General features: G+C 45.6%; 1 protein-coding gene across 1 annotated transcript in view; it reads left to right on the top strand.

Annotated features, from left to right (window-relative positions):
- Positions 1–14,696, top strand: part of LOC147097987 (zinc finger matrin-type protein 4-like) — a 319,696-nt gene that overhangs the window by 25,549 nt on the left and 279,451 nt on the right. The window contains exon 2 of the mRNA XM_085971183.1: positions 1,889–1,993. Within this exon, the coding sequence (XP_085827309.1) occupies positions 1,889–1,993 (105 nt within the window). The remainder of the gene's footprint in view (positions 1–1,888; positions 1,994–14,696) is intronic.

The raw sequence follows: 14,696 nt of genomic DNA, 5'->3' as shown, positions 1-14,696 counted from the left end.
ACAGCACAGAAGGAGGCCATTCACAGAAAGAGTTATCCAATTGGTCCCACTGCCCTGATTATGCTCCCTTAGTACCCCCAAATCTATAAATTTCTGTCTTGAATATACTCAACGACTGAGCCTTCACAGCCCTCTGGGGTAGAGAATTCCAAAGATTCACCACCCTCTGGGTGAAGAAATTTCTCCTCATCTCAGTCCTAAATGGCTGACCCTTTGTCCTGAGACTATGGCCCCTGGTTCTTGTCTCCCCAGCCAGGGGAAACAGCCTCCCAGCATCTACCCTGTCAAGCCCCTGAAGAATTTTGTTTGTTTCAATGAGCTCGCCTCTCATTCTTCTAAGCTCTAGGGAATATAACAACAACAACTTTTTTTTATTCATTGATGGGATGTGGGCGTCGCTGGCTAGGCCTGCATTTAGTGCCCATCCCTAATTGCCCTTGAGAAGATGGTGGTGAGCCGCCGCCTTGAACCGCTGCAGTCCATATGGTTTAGGTACACCCACAATGCTGTTAGGAAGGGAGTTCCAGGATTTTGGCCCAGCGACAGTGAAGGAACGGCGATACAGGTCCAAGTCAGGATGGTGTGTGGCTTGGAGGGGAACTTGTAGGTGGTGATGTTCCCATGCGTCTGCTGCCCTTGTCCTTCTAAGTGGTAGAGGTCGCGGGTTTGGGAGGTGCTGTTGAAGGAGCTTTTGGCGAGTTGCTGCTGTGCATCTTGTAGATGGTACACACTGCAGCCACAGTGCGCCAGTGGTGGAGGGAGTGAATGTTGAAGGTGGTGGATGGAGTGCCAATCAAGCGGGCTGCTTTATCCTGAATGGTGTCGAGCTTGTATTTATATAGCGCCTTTAACGTAGTAAAACATCCCAAGGTGCTGCACAGGAGTATTTTAAGACAAAAAATTTGACACCGAGCCACATAAGGATAAATTAGGGCAGGTGACCATAAGCTTGGTCAAAGAGGTAGGTTTTAAGGAACATCTTAAAGGAGGAAAGAGAGGTAGACAGGGGAGGTTTAGGCAGGGAATTCCAGGGCCTAGGCAACAGAAGGCACGGCCACCAAAGGTTGAGCGATTATAATCAGGGATGCTCAAGAGGGCAGAATTAGAGGAGCGCAGATATCTCGGAGGGGCTGTGGGGCTTTTTAAAAATTTGTTTATGGGATCAGGGCGTCGCTGGCAATGCCAGCATTTATTGCCCATCCCTAGTTGCCCTTGAGAAGGTGGTGGTGAGCCGCCTTATTGAACCGCTGCAGTCCGTGTGGTGACGGTACTCCCACAGTGCTGATAGGTAGGGTGTTCCAGGATTTTGACACAGCGACGATGAAGGATCGGCTGAAGGAGATTACAGAGATCGGGAGGGGCGAGGCCACGGAGGGATTTAAAAACAAGGATGAGAATTTTGAAATCGAGGCGCTGCTTAACCGGGAGCCAATGTAGGTCAGTGAGCACAGGGGTGATGGGCCTAGTCTATCCAATCTCTCCTCATAGGACAACCCTCCTATCCCAGGAATCAGCCTAGTGAACCTTCGTTGCACTCCCACTAAAGCAGTTATATCCTTTTCTTAGGTAAGGAGACCAAAATTCTACACATTTTGTACTGATCTGATATCGCCTGTTTTACACTGTTGTCCAGAGTTAAAATTACCTCCTTAGAGTAGGAGATGGTGTAAGAAGTCTCGCTTTCAACAGCTTTAGGATGCAATGAAGAGGAAAGGTGTGTAGAGGAGTGCACTTGCAACATAGAAAGAAGAAAAGGGGCAAGTTCGCAGGAGCACTGACCTTAGCTGAATCGACGACACAGAATAAGATAACGATACAGAAGTTACAGCTCTCTTTGACCCTTTCAGTTTGTCTAATGTGGTTCGTCTCATTTATTTTGCTCCATTAGATGAAGTCTGCCGGAGCAGTTGATCAGGAATTATTTACTGACACCTACTGTAAGGTGTGCAGTGCCCAGCTGATCTCAGAGTCTCAGAGAGTGGCACATTATGAGGTAAGAGTTCAGTCGTTTATCTGAAAATATACATTTTATTTCAATATCATGCTCTTTTTACAGCAAATCGGCCCGGAATTTGCGGTTGGGATGACGGCGAACTGGCAACGTTCGTCATCATTCCGCCTTTGAAACTGACCGTAACTTTGGGATTTGGCGCATGGAAATCCCAAAGTCAGTCATTTTTTAAAATAAAAACTTTAATTTTTAAGAAACTTTCCAGAAAAATGTTTTAAACATTTTTTGAAAATGTTTGTTCATCTTTATTTCAGGTTTTGCCCTTTCCCCATGTAAGATCCCCGATCTTTCTTTTGCTCTCTCTAACTATTTTGAAAAGTTAGTCTTTTAAGCGCTTACTCACTTTCTTGTTTGCTGTCTGTGAGAATTCTGCCTTTTGATTGGCTGCTGAGACAGCCTGTTGACGTCACAGCAGCTCGCACAAGGGGATCCCCATTAAGTTCCATTGAATTGAGTTGAAGATCGGAAAACCCGAAGTTCTCACAGGGATCCTTGTGCGGAACGTACTTCGGTGCCAGCAGCGGGCTTTAGAGGAAGTTGAGAGTTCTGTCAGATTGAATTATTTCTGCTAAATACCAGAAATGTAATTGCTTGTCCCCGACACGACATGTGGTACCTCAAAAAGCTTCTATTATTTTTAAAATTTGCTCATGAACTCTTTCAGTGCAGAGTTTGTCGGAGAAGCTGAGCTCATCACTCTCGGTCTCACTGCTTTGCAACCAGCAATGTACACTTCAGGCAATTCTCACCCTACTTTCTTGAATTTGCCTGCGTTAACTCACTGAGCCAGAACCCCTATTGATGAGACCGACTATTAACCACCCCTCCCCTCCCCAATCTTTAGTCAGCTATTGCTTGCAACTAAACAAGCCTGAGCTGTTTGTCTAAGGCCCCTCGACACCAGCCTCTCGCAAGTCTTAGTGATCTTGGTAAGCCTGACTGTTTTTGGCCCATTCATCTCAATTTCTTGCTAAAATATGCGCTGTTTGCATGCAAGAAAATGCAATTAAACTTAAATTTAAAAGGCACACGCAAGTAAATTGAATCTGCAATAACTCAAGTCATTTTTTGACCATTTGTTTGCTCCTTTCTGCTGGCACCTAGATTGACGATACATTCTGCCAATTGTTTTTTTTTCTGTTGTTGTCAGCGCTATTACTGGCACCAGTGGGTTTCCCAATAGGAGTCCCCCCTATCTGACGTGTTTGGAAGAGGAGGAGGAGGTGGCAGGCAGGTCAGACTACATGGGAGGTGATCTGTGCCTACCCTGCAGGATTCTCGCCCTCATAGCTGTAGACAGAGGTGGCCAGACCTCACTTTGGCAGCCAGCTAGTACGTGCAGAGGCTCCTCTTGCCAATGGAAGCTGGGAGAGGAAACCTGATTGGATGTGAATGGCTGACAGACCATGATATTGGATGGTTCCTCAGAAACATCCCAATCACACGATGTCATGTTTTCAGTAGCACTGCATGAAAGAATGCAATGCTGACCTATGGGAATGGTGCTATGGAGTGGCATTGAGGGAAACCCTCCTCACAACCATCTCCCCCAGCACCACCTTTACATCAGCAGCGATCAAACAAAGGGTCAGGTATTGCGTTGCTTCATCGCTTGTCTGCAGAGATGCTGCATTTTGGGTATCCTTTCCTTCATTTTTGCCTGACACTCCCTAGAACTCTGCCACTTCATTCTTGACAAAGGCTGTTAATGGGTTGAGAGAGACCTACATCTTTCCAAAGACTTTAAAGGGTTAGAAATTCGTTATAGCCAAGAAATGGGCAGTGTTTAGACTAAAAATGGTTAAGTAGCACCAGTTGAAAATTGTCTGGACTGCACGCAAAATTCATCCTCACTCCTCATTAAAACGATTGCAGTCATGATTCTTGTCTAAAAGCCCAAGCTCATTGGCGTTGCACTGAAAAGCTGGATCAATATCGGGGGCGGTCTAAACGCAAGTAATGATTGCCACAGGCTTTTTTCACTACTTAAAGGGGAGGTCCATTGATGCTGTAGTACCTCATTCTCAGAATTGTTGGGTGTGCAGTTGCCTCAACAACCATAAGAAGGACAAGGAGAAGGAGCACTTATTTACAAATCCTGATAGCAGATTGCCGCCCCAGGGAGAGAGCCTGGAGGTTTTCCAAGGAAGCTTTGGAGGCATTGATTTTAGCGGTGGAGAGAAAGCGGGTGGTCTTGTACCCCCACAACTGGCAGGAGGCCCTCGCGACATGTCTGCCAGACTATGTGGATGGAGGTGGCACACCACATCACGGGCAGCACTGTACTCCCCAGGAACCACACACAGTGCTGGAGGAAGTTTAACGAGCTCACACGGGTGGTCAGAGTGAGTGAAGGCTTCAACAAATGCTGCATACCACCATCTGTACCACAAGCTTCACACACTACTCAATGCACCACACCCCCAGCACTCACCCACCAACAAACTCTACCTAGCAACACTCACACCCCGCTCACAATAACAGCTGTTCAACTATGGCAGGCACAAGGGTCATTAGTTATTGGAATTTATGTCATATGTGTAATAATAATAAATAACTTCCGGATGGAGTTATGTGCACATCACTTCCTGTGAACTGTGAACTGTGAACTTTGTGCATACATCACTTCCTGTGCATACGTCACTTCCTGTGTTTGGACTAGTATAAATACTGAACTGCTCAGTCTGGTAAAAGGGCTTCTCCTAGAGGCATGGTGAAGACCGCTCTTGTATATAGTATAATTATAAGTTGCTTAAAGCTTACTTTAAAGTTCCTTGATGTGTGAGATTCCTTTTTACATCAATTTAAGCAACTTAGTATTTACACTCACAAATACTAGACCTTCGGACAAACTCGGAGTTAAGGATCCAGGGAACCACCCATCATGGAAAACATCCTTAAACCTACTCATCTGGACTTGGACCCAAACGCACCAGCAGCTGGCAGGGTATGGAAGCATTGGTACCGTACTTTTGAGAATTTTCTTGATGAATGTAAAGCGAATGCTTCTACTAAACTGAGGATACTTATCAACTATGTGACCCCAACAGTATTTGAATATGTTGATGAATGGGTAATTACAATGAGGTGATCCGGGCACTTAAAAAACTATATGCCAAGACCGCAAATGAGGTCTATGCTAGACATCTACTGGCCACAGCCCGACAAGGGCCAGGGGAATCGATTAATGAATTCCTTCAAGAACTTCGCAGGCTCAGCATAGATTGTAACTTTCAGGCAGCCTCGGCTGAGCTGTACCGCGAAGAAATGATTCGTGATGCTTTCATCTGCGGGATTGCCTCTCCATTTATACGCCAGCGTCTACTAGAAAGTAAAACACTTGAGCTACAAAAGGCTTTTGACCTGGCTTGTTCTCTGGATTTGGCAAAGAAAAATGCAGACCTCTATCAGCTGCCCAGATCTCGATCTGCTGCTGTAACTGCAACCAGACGATTCAAGTGGCCTCAGGTGAACCCTATCATGGAGGAATCTAATCCTGATGATAATTCTGATGAAGAAGAGGAGGATGACCCCACTTTAGCAGCCTCTTGGCAATCTAGGAAGGAATGCTTCTTTTGTGGAGATTCTTTTCACCCTAGGAAATTCTGCCCTGCTCGCAATGCGATCTGCAGTCATTGCGATAAAAAGGGACACTTTGCAAAAGTTTGCCAATCAAGAGCCTCTACGAGGGCCTATCCAGCTAAGGCCTACCGAACTGCCCCAATTAGGGCCTATCAAGATGCTCCAGCTAGGACCTATCAAGCTTCCTCTCGAGCTCTCTCCCGAAGAAGCACACCTAGAGTTTCAGCCACTCTCTGTGCAACCACACCAATTACAGCTGCTTGCCCACAGAACCTGTTTCATGCAGCTACAAAAGTTTCAATTAATGGGCATACCTTAGATGCCTTAATTGACTCAGGAAGTACTGATAGTTTCATTAGAGAACAGATTGTTGCGAAATTGAAACTACATATCTTCCCATCGGACCAGGCAATTGCGATGGCTCAGTCATCACTTAATACCAGAATCTCCGGCTTTTGTATTATTGATATGACACTTAATGGTCGCATGTATCCCTCCACCCGACTTTCGGTGCTCAAGGACTTATGTAGTGATCTCACCTTAGGGCTGGATTTTCAAAAACAGCATAAGAAACTCACCATTGAGTTTGGCGGATCCAAATCTGGACTTACTATTTCTAATATACCGTCTAAATTACCGTTTTGTGCATTATCAGCAGCTTCACTTGATGAACCCTCATTATTTGCCAGTATTCCTCCTCGATGCAAACCAATAATAACGAAATCGCGGCGCTTTAGTCAGGAAGACCAATCTTTTATTGAGGCTGAAATCTCTCGACTTTTAGCAGAGGATATCATCGAACCATGTTCGTCGCCCTGGCGGGCTCAAGTCGTCATCGTCAAGAACCCTCTAAAACCTCACAAACAACGACTATGCATTGATTATTCGCAAACCATCAATCAATATACTGACTTGGACGCCTACCCATTGCCACGCATTGATGATATGGTTAATAAACTGGCCGAATACAAAGTGTTCTCAACTTACGATTTAAAAAGTGCCTATCATCAGGTACCCTTGAAGGTCTCAGATAAGCAGTACACGGCCTTTGAGGCTAATGGACGGCTGTACCAATTTCGTCGCCTCCCATTTGGGATTACTAATGGAGTGGCTGTCTTCCAACGGGCAATGGATGGCCTGGTTAAGCAGGAAAACTTAAGGGACACTTTTCCCTATCTTGATAACATTACTATTGCAGGTCACGATCAACAGGAACACGACGCCAACCTCCAAAAATTTCGGGATGCCCTCCATCACCGTAACTTAACTTTGAATGAATCTAAATCTGTTGAGTCGCAACCGACCATCAACATCCTTGGCTACTGCGTAGGCAATGGTATCATTAAGCCAGACCCAGAAAGACTTCGCCCGCTCCAAGAGCTCCCGTCACCTAAGAATCCGGCTTCTTTACGTCGGGCTCTCGGTCTGTTTGCATACTACGCTAAATGGATTCCTCATTTTTCAGACAAAATCCATCCCTTGCTGCATGCTAGATCATTTCCATTGGAAACAGCGGCTGTTGCAGCCTTTAACCTTCTCAAAAAACAGTTGGAGAAAGCGGCTCTTCACTCCATCGATGAGAATCTCTCTTTCATAGTCGAATGTGATGCCTCGGAGGTGGCGATCTCGGCTACTCTAAATCAGGAAGGTCGTCCTGTAGCATTTATGTCCAGGACCTTACAAGGTGCCGAGCTACATTATCCTCCGGTTGAGAAGGAAGCCACAGCCATCATAGAGGTGGTACGGAAGTGGAACCATTTCCTAGCTCGCCAGCACTTTATATTAATCACGGACCAGCGATCAGTCGCCTTCATGCTCGATAATCGAAAACGAACCAAAATTAAGAATAATAAAATATAGCTTTGGAGGATGGAACTGGCCTCTTTTGGTTACACCATTCACTATCGACCTGGCAAGGAGAATGTGGCCCCGGATACCCTCACACGAGCATTCTGCTCCACTATGTCGTCCTCTAATCTCATAGATGTCCATAATGGATTGTGTCATCCTGGCGTTACGCGCATGCTACATTTCGTACGATCACGGAATCTCCCTTTTTCGACTGGAGATGTAAAGAAAATGTGCTCAGAATGCCGGCTTTGTGCAGAATTAAAACCTCAGTTCTTCCGCCCCTCAGATGGTATGCTCATACACGCAACCCAACCGATGCAACGACTTAGCATCGATTTTAAGGGCCCAGTGCCCTCTTCAACTCGGAACACATATTTGCTCACCATGATTGATGAATATTCACGTTTTCCGTTTGCCTTCCCCTGCTCCAATATGCTGGCATCCACAGTAATCTGCTGCCTTGAGCAGGTATTTTCTCTCTGTGGCATGGCGGCTTACATTCACTCGGACCGGGGTCCATCCTTTATGTCAAAGGAACTCAAGGACTACCTCTCAGAACGGGGAATTGCTACAAGCAAAACGACGCCATATCATCCCATCGGAAATGGGCAGGTAGAGAGGTATAACGGTATCATCTGGAATTCCGTACATCTTGCTTTAAGATCTCGGTGCCTACCAAACCAGCAATGGGAAGCAGTGCTTCCGGATGCATTGCACTCTATACGGTCCCTTCTTTCTACAGCCACAAATACTACACCTCATGAGCGGTTCTTTGGATTCCAGCGTCGCTCATCTTATGGGACATCCCTCCCGTCATGGCTAACTACTCCTGGACCTGTACTACTCCGAAGATACGTTCGGACGTCTAAAAATGACCCTCTCGTAGACGAGGTCGAACTAACCGATGCCAACTCCACCTATGCATACATATGATATCCCGACGGCCGAGAATCTACCGTATCATTACGGGATCTGGCTCCCTGCCCACCAGGACCTAGTGGGACATCGAGTGATGGTATTTTACCAGGAGCCTCTTGGAACCTACCGGGTACCCCTCTCCAGGATCCTGATCTGACACCAACTAGCTTGGTGCCGGTAGAACCCCGTACTCAAAGTTGCGACCCTCCCAGTACCGCGCACCAAAGTACTGATCCGCCACAGACCAGCTCTGCACCTCCCTCTGAACAGAGACAGACCAACTCTGCACCTATTGGGGCTCGTACACGAAGCCATGATCTCCCCGACCCTTCACAGGGTAATCCAGGCCACACAGACTCTGACCAATGGCCAACAGCATGTAAGCGGACCAGAGACCCTCTACGACGGGAACCCAAACGGGTGCAACTCTTCCTTGTTCGGCGGCTGCGGAATAAAAGGAAGACCACAGCCTTCTAATCTCGCAGGAGGGAAGAATGTAATAATAATAAATAACTTCCGGATGAAGTTATGTGCACATCACTTCCTGTGAACTGTGAACTCTGTGCATACATCACTTCCTGTGCATACGTCACTTCCTGTGTTTGGACTAGTATAAATACTGAACTGCTCAGTATGGTAAAAGGGCTTCTCCTAGAGGCATGGTGAAGACCGCTCTTGTATATAGTATAATTATAAGTTGCTTAAAGCTTACTTTAAAGTTCCTTGATATGTGAGATTCCTTTTTACATCAATATGTGTGATATGTTTACAGATACATTTATTAAGTGTGTTTGGAATATTTTGTGGTCTCTCTCATTTCACCTTTGCACCCAGGAGGACGCTGTGGTATGCCATGAGACAGGGATTGTTTGATGGGGATGTGGTGAGCTCCGGGAATCTGGGGTTTCATTCATGTGAATTGGAGTCTGATGAGTCGGTCATGGACAGCCCGTCCAGAAGGCCAATTGTCTTGCTGCCATCCGCCTTCCCTCCTGTTCCTCCTCCTCCTCGTTCTCCTCCTCCTCCTCGTCTTCCTCCTCATCCTCCTCTGCCTCGTCCTCTTCTCCTCATCCTCTTCCTCCTCATTCTCCTCTGCCGTGTCGTCCTCCTGAGGTAATCCCGCAATTCCACAGCCCCCATGACAGTGTTGTGAGCAGAAGCCTTTAACAAACAGTGACTTCTACACTTGAGTCAACACTCCCTGTCACCAAAAAAACTTGAAATAATTTTAAAAAGCTGTTTCAGTTGCAGGAAGTAGCAAACAGGGACTGAAACTGCAGAACCATGTTAGTTGCAGCTGATTGGGGATGGTACCTTTAAATATCACTGCTGAAGCCTGCTTCCTGCTGGTAGACACCAGCTCTCCCTGTCGTTGTTCTGCACTGCCATTAAGATAAGTGGCTATAACGAAGTTGGGAGATCGGACGTCCAGTGAGTGTTGCACACTCACTGATGTCACGATCTCCATGATGGCGAGGTCCCTGGTGAGCGAGTTTACCGGCAACACCGATATGGCGTGCGGCGCTGGAACTGGCATTAGCTGTCGTTACAGCGGTCAAAGGCATTTTAGCGCCATCTTGTGGCGCTAATGCGTGGCACAAACCACACGAATTTCTCCCCCTTTGTCTCTTTTTGTCTCCATATTTGGACCTCATTAGTTATCCCCTTCCCTTTAAATAACACTTCCAAGTAGTTTTCTGCTCCCATTGCCAATGTGCTTCCTGCAGTTGCCCAAATCTGCTCCTAAAGCTGTGCAAATAAGTGACCTCAAAGTTGGTTGCAAACAGCACATCCGAGTGTCTGCAAACCCCACCAATAATCATTTCAGTCCAAACTGTGCCAATCTGGTCTCGGTTTGTGATTTTTGCACGGACTGTCTGGAGTCTGTGTAGTCAGGGAGATCTTATGAAACTATTCAATTAATTATGTCGCATTTACGCTGGTTTTAGGAGACAGTGAGTAATTTAACAAGATCCTCCCAACTTTATGGCTCCTCACAGACTCAATGCAACCCATACAAGCTGTGCAACATTGGGGGTATTATATCACATAATTATTTGACAAACAGTGGTTTATTTTATTGACTGATACAGATGAATATCTTCAGTTCTATATGTTGTTTACCAAATACTGAATAGTTACTGTGTGGAAAAGGCTTCTAATAAGAACAACAACAACTTGTATTTATATAACGCCTTTAACATCAAAGGTGCTTCACAGAAGTGCTATCAAACAAAATTTGACACTACTAATACCACAGTATTGGTTGTGCAATGTGTGCTTTATCACTAGCCCAAATGTCACGCCACATCATGGTGTGGTCATCATGCCTGTCACATAAACACTGAAGAAAGTAGAAAACAAATATTATTTAAAAGGACTGGCCAGCATATAATTATCAGCAATACAAATAGCTGGCAGTGAATGTAAGGCTGCAATTTACTCTCCTGATTCTGCTGACGGTCATAAATTCTGATATCAGCAGAACCACTGGATCGAATTATGCCTATGTAGCATGCCTATTACAGGAATACACTGTTGCATTTTTAAATTAGGAATGGAAGAAAGAAATAATATAACATTTAATGATTATTTTATAGCATTGCAGGATACACGGAGGCAATCTTCTGCCTTGAGGTCAGCTGGCAGGCAGTGGCAATGAACTCAGTGGGCACTGCCAACCTGTTTGGTACAGGTACACCAATTAATGTCTCAGTCAGTAAGCCCTTTATCCTTTCCGTGCTGCCCTTTTTGAACTGGAGGCAGAAGATTGCTTGACCTATTTCCAAGGGATGAGTCCGATCAGATCCAAACTGTTTGCTGCAATACAAATTGCCCTAAATCTTTCAGTTGTGATCTGCAATAAATAGAATCCCTAAGGCTTCTCTTTGTAGCCACAGTACAGGAAATTTTCGATTTACCGGCACCTAAATAACCGGAAATCTCGGTTAACCGGCAAAATTCAGGAGTAGGTTCATACTTCATATACTTGCCTTCCTCGATCTGTTGCTGTGCAAGGGTGTGGCTGTTGCTAAGCTACAGAGACGCTTGGAACTTGTGGCCATTGTTCTGAACCTGTTGCTAAGCAACAGGGTTTGTTGCTTTATACGGAGCTCTCAGTTCTCCCTATCTTTCACTATAGCGCTCGGTTATCCAGAATTTTTGATTAACCGGCACCATGTCGGTCCCGTCGGTGCCAGATAAAAAAAAGTTTCCTGTACATTGTCCATAGAAGACACTGTGCCGCTTGCCAATGGCTGAGCAACAGCAGTGGCAGGGAAAGAGAAACATGACCGAAAATGGCAATGAAATCATTACGGTCGAGTTCTTCACATTTCGGGCGAAGCAAAAAGTGCATTTCTTATTTTAAGTACAGTGTAACAACTTTGTGTTGTCCTCAACTTCAAATACATACCAACATTTCATGAGGAGATCTAAAAAAAAGGGAATAAGAGGGGCAAAGAGAGAGTATGAGAATAGATCAGCGGCTAACACAAAAAAGAACCCAAAAGTCTTTTCTAAACACACAAGTGGCAAAAGGGTAGTTAAAGGAAGGGTGGGGCCATTTAAAGACCAAAAAGGAGATCTTGTGGAGGCAGAGGGCATGGCTGAGGTACTAAATGAGTACTTTGCATCTGTCTCCACTAGAGAAGAGGATGCTGCCAGTGTAGCAGTAAACGAGGAGGCAGTAGCAGTGTTGGATAAGGTAAAAATAGATAAAGAGGAGGTACTTAAAAGGATGGTAGTCCTCAAAGTAGAAAAGTCACCTGGTCCGGATGGGAGGCATCCTCGGTTACTGAGGGAAGTAAAGGTGGAGCCTCTGGCCACAATCTTCCAATCCTCCTTGGATATTGGGGTGATGCCAGAGGACTGGAGGATTGAAAATATTAAACCCCTGGTCAAAAAAGGGGAGAGTGATAAACCTGGCAACTACAGGCCAGTCAGCCTAACGTCAGTGGTGGGGAAAAGAGCCAATAATCAGGGACAAAATTAACTGGCATTTGAAAAGTATGGGCTAATAAATGAAAGTCAGCATGGATTTGTTAAAGGCAAATCATGTTTGACTGACTTGATTGAGTTCTTTGATGAAGTATCGGAGAGGGTTGGTGAGGGTAGTGCGGTGGATGTTGTGTATATGGACTTTCAAAAGGCATTTGACAAAGTACTACATAGACTTGATTTGCAAAATTAAAGCCCATGGGATTAAAGGGACAGTGGCAGCATGCATAGAAACACAGAAACATAGAAGATAGGAGCAGGAGTAGGCCATTCAGCCCCTCGAGCCTACTCCACCATTCAATGAGATCATGGCTGATCATCCAAATTCAGTACCCTGTCCCTGCTTTCTCCCCATATCCCTTGATCCCTTTAGCCTTAAGAAATATATCCAACTCCTTCTTGAATATATTTAATGAATTGGCCTCTACTGCCTTCTGTGGTAGAGAATTCCACAGGTTCACCACTCTCTGGGTGAAGAAATTCCTCCTCATCTCTGTCCTAAATGGCTTACCCCTTATCCTTAGACTGTGACCCCTGGTTCTGGACTCCCCGACCATCGGGAACATCCTGCATCTAGTCTGTCCAGTCCTGTCAGAACTTTATAAGTTTCAATGAGATCCCCTCTCATTCTTCTAAACTCCTGCGAGTATAAGCCCAATCGATCCAATCTCTCCTCATACGTCATTCCTGCCATCCCAGGTATCAGCCTGGTGAATCTTTGCTGCACTCCCTCCATGGCAAGAACATCCTTCCTCAGATAAGACGACCAAAACTGCACACAATACTCAAGATGTGGTCTCACCAAGGCCCTGTACAACTGGAGCAAGACATCCTTGCTCCTGTACTCAAACCCTCTCGCTACGAAGGCCAACATGCCATTTGCCTTCTTAACCGCCCGCTGCACCTGCATGCTTACCTTCAGCGACTGGTGCACAAGGACACCCAGGTCTCGTTGCACTTCCCCTTCTCCCAATCTATTGCCATTCAGATAATAATCTGCCTTCCTGTTTTTGACACCAAAGTGGATAACCTTGCATTTATCCACATTATATTGCATCTGCCATGCTTCTGCCCAATCACCCAACCTGTCCAAATCATACTGGAGTTTCTCGGCATCCTCCTCACAGCACACATGCCCACCCAGCTTTGTGTTGTCTGCAAACTTGGAGCCATTACATCTAGTTCCCTCGTCTAGATCATTAATATATATTGTGAATAGCTGGGGTCCAAGGACCAATCCCTGCGGCACCCCACTAGTCACTGCCTGCCACTCAGAAAAAGACCCGTTTATTCCAACTCTTTGCTTTCTGTCTGCCAACCAGTTCTCTATCCAAGTCAATACCTTGCCCCCAATCCCATGTGCCTTAACTTTACACGCTAATCTCTTATGCGGGACCTTATCGAAAGCCTTTTGAAAGTCCAAATACACCACATCCACTGGTTCTCCCTTATCTATTTTACCAGTTACATCCTCAAAAAATTCCAGTCGATTAGTCAAGCACGATTTACCATGCAAGGGTACACAATTGGTTAAGTGACAGAAAGCAGAGAGTAGTGGTGAACAGTTGTTTTTCATACTGGAGGGGAGTGTACAGTGGTGTTCCCCAGGGGTCGGGATTAGGACCACTTTGATAGATATTAACGACCTTGGTTTGGGCACAATTTCAAAGTTTGCAGATGGCACGAAAGTCGGAAATGTAAACGAGGAGGAGGATAGTAACAGACTTCAGGAGGACACAGACAGACTGGTGAAATGGGCAGACACGTGGCGGATGAAATTTAACACAGAGAAGTGTGAAGTGATAACATTTGGCAGGAAGAATGAGGAGAGGCAATATAAACTAAAGGGTACAACTTTAAAGAGAGTGCAGGAACAGGGAGACCCGGGGGTGTATGTACACAAATCTTTGAAGGTGGCGGGACAAGTTGAAAAGGCTGTTAAAAAAAGCATTTGGGATCCTTGGCTTTATTAGTAGAGGAATAGAGTGCAAAAGCAAGGAAGTTTGCTGAACATTTATAAAACACCGATAAGGCTTTAGCTGGAGTATTGGGTTCAGTTCTGGGCACCACATTTTAGCTGGAGTATTGGGTTCAGTTCTGGGCACCACATTTTAGCTGGAGTATTGGGTTCAGTTCTGGGCACCACATTTTAGCTGGAGTATTGGGTTCAGTTCTGGGCACCACACTTTAGCTGAAGTATTGGGTTCAGTTCTGGGCACCACACTTTAGGAAGGACGTGAAGGCTTTGGAGGGGGTGCAGGAGAGAGTTACTAGAATGGTTCCAGGGATGAGGAATTGCAGTTACGTAGCTAGACTGGAGAAAGCGGGATTGTTC

This window comes from Somniosus microcephalus, chromosome 30 (assembly GCF_052327205.1).
Source record: "Somniosus microcephalus isolate GS21.2 chromosome 30, FLI_Smic_1.0, whole genome shotgun sequence".
NCBI classification, from domain to species: Eukaryota; Metazoa; Chordata; class Chondrichthyes; order Squaliformes; family Somniosidae; genus Somniosus; species Somniosus microcephalus.
The sequence above is the reverse complement of the archived record's forward strand: the minus strand, read 5'-3'. Positions and strand labels throughout refer to the sequence as shown.